Raw genomic sequence first — 12089 nt, forward strand, 5'->3', positions numbered from 1 at the left:
TTCTTTTCTCAAGGAAACAAATTTTAAGAAAGAACTTTTATTACTGTTACAGCCATATTATCCTAACCTTTGAAGCCTTAGAATCCTATAATGAATTTTAAAGCCCCCAGACACCTTAGAGAAGGCCTTGTCCAAGCCCTTCATGCATGCTCTGAGAAGTTAAGTGGTTTGTCCAAGTTAATCAAGTTTTGAATGAAGTGTTGGTTAGGTAAACAGAGTTCAGTTTTTTGCATATTCTTCAAGGGAATTTGTCTTTTGCATTTAAAAAAAAATATAGAACAGTTTTTAATTACCTTCTAAAACAATGACATTATACTCATAAGTGCTTTGGTAACTTTGTGTGCTATAAAATGAAACAATTGAGAAATAGAAAAACATTTGTAGAGAGAACTTCTACAATATTTTTGTATATTGTTTAGGTTTTTGAAAAATAAATAACATGTGCAAATGATAGTATTTCTCAAATATGTTTATATTTTATATTCACCAACCCATTTAGACCCTATTGGTGAAGGATTGTGCTAAATATTGAGTGAGATGCAAAAGAAAGACAGTCTTTGTCTTTAAAAAATTAACATTCTAGTAGGGAAGTTTGCACAGACAAATTACTGATACTAAATAACAGTAAAAAGTAGAAGTACAGAATGCTAGGAGAGTTGCGAGTACGGTAAGGTGGCTTCTGGTTGTGGAACATGTCAGATGGTTTTGAAGAATAAGGTAGGTATTTATTATAAAGGGTTTGGAGGTAGGGCAGAAAAAAATTCAAGGCATATGGAATGACATTAGCAAAGTGATAGAGGTGGAAAATCAAGAGACATTTCAAGACACTATTATTTTACTATATCAAAGAGTAGCAAAGAAAAGGCTAGAAAGCTAGGTTGGGGCCAGGGTGGAAAGCCTTGAATGTCCATCCAATTACTTTATTCTGTTGCATTTATTTAAAAGTTTACTGAAGAGAGAAATTTTTAATAATCCCCAGTTTCTTAAGTAGCAAATTTTTATGAGTACCTACTATGTGTTGGGCATTTTGCTAGTTCCTGGGCATACCATACTCTCAAGAAACTATAAAAGTCTTAGCTGTTACCTATTATTAAATGGTTAGTCTTTAATGTCATTTATTCTTTACTGAGATAAACCATAGAATTTTTTTTTTTGTGATTTGTGCTTCCAAAATTATGGGATTGTGTTTTTTGTAACTTTCGTTTTAGGTGAAAGACCATTTAAATGTAGTGAATGTGGAAAAGCTTTTAACCAGAAGGGGGCATTGCAGACCCATATGATTAAACATACTGGTGAAAAACCCCATGCCTGTGCCTTTTGTCCTGCAGCCTTTTCTCAGAAGGGAAATCTTCAGTCACATATACAGCGAGTTCATTCAGAGGTAAGTTTACTAGTTAGTGATATGTTATCATAAATGGACTCTTTCTTGTATATTTACCTTTTCTTTTAAATTAGATTCAGAGTTAAATATTGAATAGTCTATAAATTTTATACTTGGAATGACCATTTTTACCTTTTACTTATTTATTGGAAACATGAATTAAATGACTGTAGAATAAAAATTTCAGTATTTATTTCAACTCTGCTGTATGTAAATTTTTTTGAAAAATGAATGTCACCTTTGTTGATGTAATGAAATTATATCAGGATAGGACTTAAAAATCTTATTAGTTCCTTTGATGAAGTTAAAACATTGATATAAAAAAAGAAAAAGGAAAATAAAATTAGAAAAAAATAATGAGTGCATTTTAATTGTGCTACTATGAATATTAATGAACCTTTCATTTTTCCACTAGACTTGTAATTTATTCTATCTACTGTATAATTAGATATATCTGCTATCTGATCAATGAATTAATAATAAGTACATTAGGCAGTTGTTTAATACTTATGCTGATTCAATAGTAATTTTTCAAGCATTTTCCTTTTGTGTGAATGTTATTTCAGTCCTGTTAATTTATTTGACTGAATGTAAAAAATTACCTTCACAACACTTTAGAACATTCGAAGTAATTTTTTGATTCTTACTATGGTCAAGTAGTCCTTGTATTTTATTAATTTTCATATTTTAGTCAGTTACATATTCTACTTATTATTAGTAGAAAATATTTTTATTTTATTTTCATAGTTTTTAATTTATCTGAGCAATTTCCATCACCATCGAAGATGAATGGATTGTCCAAACTAGAATAAAACTTAGAAATCAGTTTTCTCATGCGTAAAAGCCTAACCTTGTCCAGCATCACACACCTAGAACTAGCATTAGAACCTAGGTATTCTGACTACTAGGTCAGTTCTCCTTTCACCATGAAATCTGCCTTTTATCTTCCCAAAATTATAGTTATCCTGTGCTTTTAAAGATGTACATTTTTCATTTTTTAAAAAATTTATTTCAGTGTTAATCCCTGACTTAATTAGTTGAATATTTTAAGTTGACTAAGGATGGATATTATACTTTGATAGAAGTCTCAAATATATATCAGAATAAATCTAACTGGATAAATATAATTTTTCCCTAAAACTTCTTGTGGGAACTTCCATTAGTTTTGATTAGAAATGTGATAAGCTAGAAATAGGAGATTAAATGTGAGAGATTTTGTGGAAGTTGAATTGACTTGGTAACCGCTTTAGTATGAGTCATGACGGTGACTCCCAGTTTGTATGTCTGTCTGACTGGATATATGCACTTGTGAAAAAGAGGGAAGTTTGGAAGGAAGATGGATTTTGAGGAAAGAAGATGAACCTTTTTTTGTACATGTTGCATTTAAGTTGCCTATTTGACATTCTGTTTTAAATGTTTAGTAGGCAGTGGGTGAACTGCCTACTGGAGCTCATTACAGAGATTACTGAGATATAGAGACTTTGTGGTCATCAACAGAGATGATAATTAAACTGTTGGGAATTGATGAGGTTAGCAAAGCAGAGTGTAGAATAAGAAGGGGCCCAGGACAAAGTTTTGGGATTTACCCACAATAACAGAGTGAGGCATGGATGATGATGCAGCAAAGGAATAGTTAAGACAAGGTAGGAGGGGAACTGAGAGCAGTGTCACCAAAACTTAGAGTATACAGGGAGAGAGGGTAATCAGTGACAACATATGTAGCGAAGAGGTCAAAAAGGATTATGATTGAAAAATTTGTTTTAATTTTTAGAGAGAGCAATTTTAGTTGATTGAAATCAGAAGCCAGATTGCAAAGGCCTGAACTGTGAGAGGAGAAAGAGAGGAACTAACAAGAGCAGATAGCTTTTTCTCCTGGGAGTTTCATTGTGAAATTTTAATAATAATTTTTTCCTGATGTTCACAGCTATCATTGCCTCTACCCTAAAATTATCTTGTATTTATTTCATATATAATTTGTATGTATAAACATGCATTACTTCTCAAGATAGAATGTGAGCTCCTTCAGGGAAGGAACATTTCATTTTTGCTTTTGTAGGCACTTAGTAAATGCTTATTGATTGATTCAATAAATACATAATAGTTGATTTCTTTCAGATATGTTAACCTGCTGTTTATCTTTTTTTCTCTCCTCATGTTTTATTATAACTGACAGTCATTTTTTTGAGCCATCCAGTCTAGCGTTTTTCAATCTTTATTCAGATTATATACCATAAACCAATAAAATATCTGAATTTTTAAAAAATCCTAGACTGCTGTGCCCTTCTGTAATCTCAGAGGGTGGGAACTGGAAGAGGAAGTTAGGATGTCAGGGGCAGACTAGGGCAAGAGAAAAACGAGGTATAGAATTACCAAATTTTAGAATGGAAAGGGATGTCAGTAGCTATTTTGGCAGCTCTCTGATATAGTAGATGAGAGTGATAGACTTAGAGTCAGGAAGAACCTAGTTCAAATTCTGCCTCCAGACAAGTCACTTAACCTCTCTCAGTATCAGTTTCCTCATTTATAGAACAGGAATAATAATAGCACCTACTTCACAGGGCTCTTCTAATGGTCAAATGAGATCCTCTATTTAGCACTTTGTAAACCTTAAAGTGCTCTACAAATGCTATTTTTATTATCATTTTCTAGTATAACCCATATCCAAAAGGAATCTTTACTATACCACACCTAAGAAATGATTATCTAGCTTTTGCCTGAAGACTACAGTAAAAAAAGGGAATTCATGACCACATGGAGTAGTTCATTCTGCTTTTGGACTCCTCGTTTAAAACAAAGAACCAATTAATTAATTTTTAGTTTTCAACATTCATTTACACAAGATTTTGAGTTACAAGTTTTCTCCTCCTCATACCCCAACCCCCCACTCCAAGATAGTGGGCCTACTGAATATCCCTTCCTCCAATCTGTTTTCTCTTATATCTTCTCTCTCCCCTCCAGTTACCTTTCTAGTAGGGGCAAGATGGATTTCTATACTACAGTACCTGTATATCTTATTTCCCAATTGCATGTAAAAAAATTTTTTTTTCAACATTTGTTTTTAAAACTTTGATTTCCAGATTCTTTCCCTTCTTCCCTCCTCACCTACCCTCATTGGGAAGATACGCAATTCAATATAGGTTGTACATGTGTAGTTATGCAAATCGTTTCCATAATATATTGTGAAAGACTAACTATATTTCCCTCCATACTATCCCATCCCCCACTTATTCTATTTTCTCCTTTGAGCCTTTCCCTTTTCAAAAGTGTTTACTTCTAACTACCCTCTCCGCCAATCTGCCTTCCCTTCTATCATCTCCCCTCTTATCCTCTTCCCCCGCCACTTTACTGAAGGATAAGATACCCAATTAAGTGTGTGTGTTATTTCTTTCTTAAGCCAAATTCAATGAGAATAAGGTTGACCCATTCCCTTTCACCTTCCTGCTCTTCCCCTCCATTGTAACAGTTTTTTCTTGCCTCTTTTATATGAGGTAATTTATCCTATTCTATCTCTCCCTTTCTCCTTCTCCCATTATATTCCTATCTCACCTCTTAATTTTATTTTTTAGATATCATCCTTTCCTATTCAACTAATCCTGTGCCCTCTGTCTCTGTATACATATACACACACTCGCATATGTATTTATACACACATACCCTCCTATACATGCGCATACACACACACACACACACACACACATATATATATATTTCCTTCACCTATCCTCATACTGGGAAAAGTTTTATGAGTTACAGTTATTGTTTTTCCATGTAGGAATGTAAATAATTCAACTTTAATAAGTTCCTTATGATTTCTTTTTCCTGTTTACCTTCTCATACTTCTCTTGCTAATTGTATTTGAAAGTCAGATTTTCTGTTCACTTCTGTTTTTTTCATCAAGAATACTTGAAAGCCCTCTATTTCATTGAATAACCACATTTTTCCCTGAAGTATTATACTCAGTTTTGCTGGGTAGGTGATTCCTGGTTTTAATCCTAGCTCCTTTGACCTTCAGAGTATCATATTCCAAGCTCTTTGATCCTTCAGTGTAGAAGCTACTAGTGTTATCCTGATTATGTTTCCACAATACTCAAATTGTGCCATGTGACCTTGGGCAAGTCACTTAACTCTGCCCTCCAAAAAGCAACAAACAAAAAAACCCAATACTTAAATTGTTTCTTCCTGACAGTTTGTAATATATTCTCCTTGACCTGGGAACTCTGGAATCTGGTTATGATATTTTTGGAGTTTTCTTTTTGGGATCTTTTTCAAGAGGCGATCCGTGAATTCTTTCACTTTCTATTTTGCTCTCTGGTTCTAGAATATCAGGGCAATTTTTTTGAGAATTTCTGTAAGGATGATTTCTAGGTTCTTTTTTTGATCATAGCTTTGAGGTAGTCCAATAATTTTTAAATGATCTCCCCTGGATCTATTTTCCAGGTCAGTGATTTTGCCAATGAGATATTTCACATTGCCTTCTATTTTTTCATTTGTTTGGTTGGATCTGTTTCATAGCATCTTGATTTCTCATAAAGTCATTAGTGTCCATTTGCTACAGGCTAATTTTGAAGGAATTATTCTCTTCAGTGAGTTTTTTAAATTCCTTTTCCATCTGGCAAATTTGACTCTTTAAGGCATCCTCCTCATTGGGTTTTTTTTGGGCCTCTTTTGCCATTTGAGTTAGTCTATTTTTTAAGGTGTTATTTTCTTCAGTATTTTTTTGGATCTCCTTTAGCAGGCTGTTGACTTGCTTTTCATGACTTTCTTGCATCATTCTCATTTCTCTTCCCATTTTTTCCTCCACTTCTCTTACTTGATTTTCAAAATCCCTCTTGAGCTCTTCCATGGCCTGTAACCAATTCATATTTTTCTTGGAGGCTTTTGATGCAGGAGTTTTGACTTTGTTGACTTCTTCTGGTTCCATGTTTTGATCCTTTTTGTCCCCAGAAAAGGATTCTATGGTCTGATTGCACTTCCTCTGCTTGCTCATCTTGCCAGCCAATTACTTGACTTATGAGTTCTTTGCCACAGTAGACCTCTGCTTCCAGAGTGGAGAGAGCTGTGTCCCGAATTGCTGGGGTTTTCACAAATGTTGTCAGAGGTCTGAGGAGGATGCCATCTCTTCAGCCAGCACAAGCACTGGCACACTGGCGTTTCTCACCCCAAGTCCACCATCCAGATCCAAGCAGGTCAAAGCAAGAGTGATTACCCTCTGAATGGTTGATTGTTCCCCCTATGATCTGCAGGCCAGGAGCTCTGGAGGCAGCCACGTGGTAGCAGCTGCTGCACCTCTGCCACCTCTCGCCTCAGGGACAGGGGCAGGACCATGCTCTTCAGTCACTTGGTTCCAACAGAGTTTCCCACTGACCTTTTACTTTCTCTTTGACATTTATGGACTGAGAAGTCTGGAAACCGCCACAGGTGCCGGTGATTCAGTCTCCTGAAGTCTGCTCCAGCTGGTTGGGGCCACCAGCCTGGGTGGCTCATACAGGACTATGCACAGCTCTCATCTTGTTGTCATGGAACCTTCCTGTCAGCCTGCCTTCAGCAGATTTGTTTCTCTCTGTCACTTTGTGGGTTCTGTAGCTCTAATATTTGTTTAGATTCATATTTTATAGGTACTGGAGGTGGTTGGAGCGGCAACTCAGCCTTGGACCCCTCATTTTTAAGAGTATCAAGTATAAATTTACCTTTTTTATATCTTCTACATTACTCCTAGTTTTGCTCTCTGGGCCCGTGCAGAAGCAGGTCTAATTCTTCCCATGTAATAGTTCTATAAATATTTAAAGACAACTGCCATACTTTTCTATCTCTTCTCCAGACTAAATATCCCTATTTCCTTCAGTTAATCTCCATGTGATATAGACTTAAGGCCTTTAAGCATTCTGGTTCCCTTCCTTAGGGCATTTCTACCTTTTCCATATTCTTCTTAAAGTGGCACTTAGAACCAAACAGAATACTGCAGATATAGTCTTAGTAAGCTATATTGTAGAGGGATAATCATTTCCACATTCTTGAAAGCTGTACCTTTCTTAATATGCCCAAAGATCACATTATTATCATTATTATTACTTTGCTTTTTGAAGGGGGGGGAGGATTTAGGGCAGTTGGGGTTAAGTGACTTGCCCAAGGTCACATGGCTAGTAGGTGTTAAGTGTCTGAGGTCATATTTGAACTGAGGTCCTCCTGACTCCAGTACTGGTGCTCTATTTGCTGTGCCACCTAGCCTCCTTACTCACATTAATTTTTTCAGGCTGCCATACATAACACATTGCTGATTTAGTTGGTACTTGAAAAGTTGAGTTTTTGAACTTGTGTATGACTACAGGAGTTTTTAACCTGTTTATGCTAGTGCTCAGATAGTTCTGCTATTGCACAAGTCTGTTCATATGCTCAAAATTTTTTGTGATTTCCTACCTCATACTAGATTAAAATACAAACTTCTTATGTTGGATTCAGGGTTCTCTACTGCCTGGCTCCCACTTAATTTTCCAGTCTTATTTTAAACTATTTCATTTGCTTTCCTTATCCATTGTTACACCTGTGTTCTGGGTCCTATTCTGCTCCTTACCTAGACTGTTGCAATAACTTATTGCCTACTATAACATCTAGGGCTCCAAACTGAAATAGGAACTGTTGTTTAATCTCCTTTCCTCTCTGTACCTCTGTGTATTCAAATACCATTTAACATTTAGGACATAAATTGTAAGTTTATTGTAGAGGTCAATAAATTTAATTATTTTAGTTTATCTTAGTTAATTTGTGTACCATTGTATACCTGTTAAATTTTTTTCTTCATTTAAGTCCCAGCTCAGGGTGCTACCTCCACAAAACCTTTATTCATATCTTTAAGTAGAAGTTTTCTCTCCTTTCTTTAATTTGTTTTTATCCTCTCTCTTATACTAATTATATTCTAATTTGTATAAAATTTTTTTATATATGCTTAACCCTTTGTTGCCCTGGCAACTTACTGATACTATATGATGCACAACAGTTGCTAATCTGAAAATGGTAAGGAGAGTTTCCTTATCAGAAATTCCTTACATACATTAAATTAGAGATCTGGATCCCCCCCCCCCCAAAAAAAAAATTAGTATCGAGCTCATAGAGGATAAGAACTATTGTCCTTCATCTGTGTATGCTTTCTGTATATCCTAGTGTCATACTAGGAGATTAATAAGTATTTGTTAAACATAATTCAATTCCAACCTTAAGGTAATGAAAATTTCATTTTCTTTTTCACTGTCTTCAAAGTTGTATTTATATTGCTGAAGGTTTTTGTTGAAATTTTGGGTCCATTCAGGTATATCTGGTGAAATATGGTTTTTGATAATATGTACCTGAGCTGTTAAAAGTTGGTACTGGAGTACATATGTATGGAAGAAGAATTTCTTATAAACTGGGAGGAACTGCAGGTGGTCCTTTTTATGTATATTGTTGTGTCAGTGTGGCATCAAACCCAAGAATATACTGTAGGCCCTCCTCAATGAAGTCCTTAACGGCTCAGAACAGATAATTTCCAAATGGAGACTAAGCACGGGCCAGAAATGAATACAAAAGAGAGATAAAGCTATATTACATTTGAGAAATTACTCACCTTTTCCAACAATCTTAAGTTACTCCCTAACATAAAAACTAATCTTTCTGACACCAGTAATCTTATGATAGTTGTGAATTTGGTGCTGCAAATTCCATTATTACGTCTACTTAGGTGTTTCCTAGATCTTTATATTCAACCATGTTAATTTATTGGCAAAGTTTATCCTGTGTCAACAATTGCCTGCTAGATATCCCAATCTGATAACCTCTCAAGTTCCAACATATCCAAAATGGAATTTATTATTTTATTATTATTTTCATTCTTTACCTTTCTGCCAGATATCTATTTCTCTTGAAGTCACTATCATTCTCATCAGGCTTGTCACATTGCAGTCATCCTAAATTCTTAACTTTTGCTCATTGCCCCATTTTTAATCATTGGTTGAGTGCTGTCCTTGTTTTTACTTATCAGGACGGTAAGCAGGGAAGTTTTGAGGTTTTTTTTTTTGTCTCCCAAGAACTTAGCTCATAGTATCTTCCACATAGTACCAGTACTTTTCCAGTGATGTTATATGTTCAGAATCATCATGAAATGATTCATTGTTCAAAGATTTGAAGTTGAGAATTATACAAAGAGCCATTGAAAAGAAAATCACATGTATGAGCACATGTGTACTTTAGTGTGAACTTTAATATAGTAATACAAATGAAGAATTATCCAGGAGAATAAAAAGATGGCCTAGGCACATAGTGAGAGAGATATAACTAGCCTATAAGCTCTGCTTATATTCTCAGTACTATCAAGAGAAGAGTCAAGGAAGGTAGCCAGCATGTTGGTAGACCTCTGTATTCAATATTTGATTTGACAAGGTTGAGGCAGCAAAGAGTAATTACTCATTCTCACAATGTGACTAGCACTTTTTTTTTTGCTTTAATTTCTTTGATATCTTTGACTTATTTGTGATGTACTCTAAGAGTTGAAAAGGATTGGTGGGCCAAGATGGGTTGCAGTTAGAGAGAATATATAAACATCATTGAGCTATTGGAATGTAATGTAATCTTTATTTCCTACTATTTCTCTTGTTAAAATATATGGAATGTAGGGGGTGGTATACATTTTAAACACAATAAAAAATTCTTACCCCTCCCCCCAACAAAAGTAGAGTTCAGTTGTTTCCCTAGTTTTGTTTTTCAGGGAAAATTCATTAGAATAGAATTTTTACTGTTGTGGTTGTATTTACTGTAATTTAACATTGATTAAATAATTATAATAATCTAATTGTTTTTTTCTAAAACAATTCTTTAAGGTCAAGAATGGTCCTACATATAATTGCACAGAATGCAGTTGTATATTCAAAAGTTTAGGTAGCTTAAATACTCACATCAGCAAGATGCATATGGGTGGACCACAGAATTCAGCAAGTTCTACTACAGAGACCACTCATGTTACAACGGTAATGTTTATAAAATCATATATAAATAGTTCTTGCTTTATGTAAGTGAATTGTTCACAGACTTTTACATAGATTTTTACATAATGTAAATTTGCTCGTGGATGGAAAGGGAGGAAGGAAGGAACTTCAGACATGCCTCTTTGGCAGGAGGGGGCTGGTATGTGGTTCAAGGACATGTGAGGGCCAAGGACAGAGAAAGGAGAGCAGGAAAAGGAACATATGAAGGCTAGGGCCAGCCATGTTGAGATCTGGCCAGAATCACAAGGAAGAAGGGGGAATGGTGAAGAGGAGAGGAATGAGACATACATGTGGGGGCTAGACACAGGAGAGGATGGGATACAAGTTAGGGTCAAGGACAGCCTACTGAGGGAAGGAAGATAGAATGGGATGGGTTTGGGGGGGGCGGGGCAATGCAGAAGGGCAAAGGTCTCCTTTCTTGGTGCTAGAGGTCTCAGGAAAAGCCCTGATCTGATGGTTACAGAGTTTCTCTGGGGTCCTTGCTTCTGCTTTCTCTTAGAGTGACTTTTGTTGTTGTTGATTGGGGGGGGGGGAGGTGTGGCCATGGAGTACTGAGCTTCAGGGCAGGAGGAGAGAAGGGAGGGAGGGAAAGGAAGGAGAGAGATAGAGAGAACAGTACTATACAGTAAAGTTACTATAGATGATTTTTGGAATGCGATTTTCAGATTTCTTTACTTAAAGTAAAATTTGAGTAATGCAAATTTATGTATAAAGGGATACCTGTCTATGTGAAATCTTTGTCTTCATGTTTGAATTGTGTAATATGAATATTTTAAATGTTGACAGTTAAATTTCTTCATGAAGTGATATTCTTGATAAATCTTTGGTTAATGGAAGAAAAGTTACATTTCTTTGTTTAAAGAAATACTAATTAACCTCAATTAATGGACTTTCATCAGAATTAGAAAATAAAATGACATAAGCATTCATTTACAGAAGTCATATAGTTGCAATGAAATTTATTAATAATAAGGCATGAGTTATAGAATTATCTCCATAATCTATGAATTAGAAAGTTATTTTTCTTTAAGGGTCCAGTTTTTCCTTATCTAAAATGAAAATTTTTCCTAAATTCTATATGATTTGTGGGGGAAAAAAAATAATGATTTCTAATGCTTATTCTTTCTTTAATTTTCTTTTTTTGCTACTTTTATTTTTAGGATGCAGTACCCCAGTCCCAAAGTACTGCTTCTACTACACTGTTACAACCAGTTGATAACAAATGGAAAAATGTAAGTATATATAGAATTATACAAGTAGTGTTAAGATAAGAAATGACCCTGGTAGTTATGTAATAATCTCAAAAGTTTTACTTTATGCTAATTGATAAAACTGATTAAAAGATAGGATTTCTGTTAAATAGATAGCCCCCTGCCAGTAATGGAAATAGATCAACTTTCTTTTTTTATTTCCTTTGTAATGTCTCATTTTTTAATTTCCTGCTTTTGCTTTGGGAATATTTTACAAATTATTTGATCCCAGACAGGGAATAAATTTTAATTAAACATTGGTAAATTTGAGAGATTCTACTGTAAGGAATAGCCTAAAGCTTTAAACTCATCCAACCATATTCTTTTGATTCTCTTTCTTGTAATTAATAGAACAGATTTGTGAGACAACCAGTAGGGACTAGAACAAATCCAATTGACATATATGTGGTATTGAACATACTTAACCAATAGTGAATTAACTATTGGAAT

General features: G+C 34.9%; 1 protein-coding gene across 5 annotated transcripts in view; it reads left to right on the forward strand.

The window, feature by feature from the left end:
- Positions 1 to 12089, forward strand: part of ZNF236 (zinc finger protein 236) — a 219578-nt gene that overhangs the window by 71419 nt on the left and 136070 nt on the right. For all 5 annotated transcript variants that reach the window (XM_069094982.1, XM_069094979.1, XM_069094983.1 and 2 more), the window contains 3 exons: positions 1209 to 1381; positions 10225 to 10371; positions 11550 to 11621. In XM_069094982.1, the coding sequence (XP_068951083.1) occupies positions 1209 to 1381; positions 10225 to 10371; positions 11550 to 11621 (392 nt within the window). The remainder of the gene's footprint in view (positions 1 to 1208; positions 1382 to 10224; positions 10372 to 11549; positions 11622 to 12089) is intronic.

This window comes from Petaurus breviceps, unplaced genomic scaffold (genome assembly GCF_028583685.1).
Source record: "Petaurus breviceps papuanus isolate PSGF00001 unplaced genomic scaffold, PetGlider_PUasm1.0 224, whole genome shotgun sequence".
NCBI classification, from domain to species: domain Eukaryota; kingdom Metazoa; phylum Chordata; class Mammalia; order Diprotodontia; family Petauridae; genus Petaurus; species Petaurus breviceps.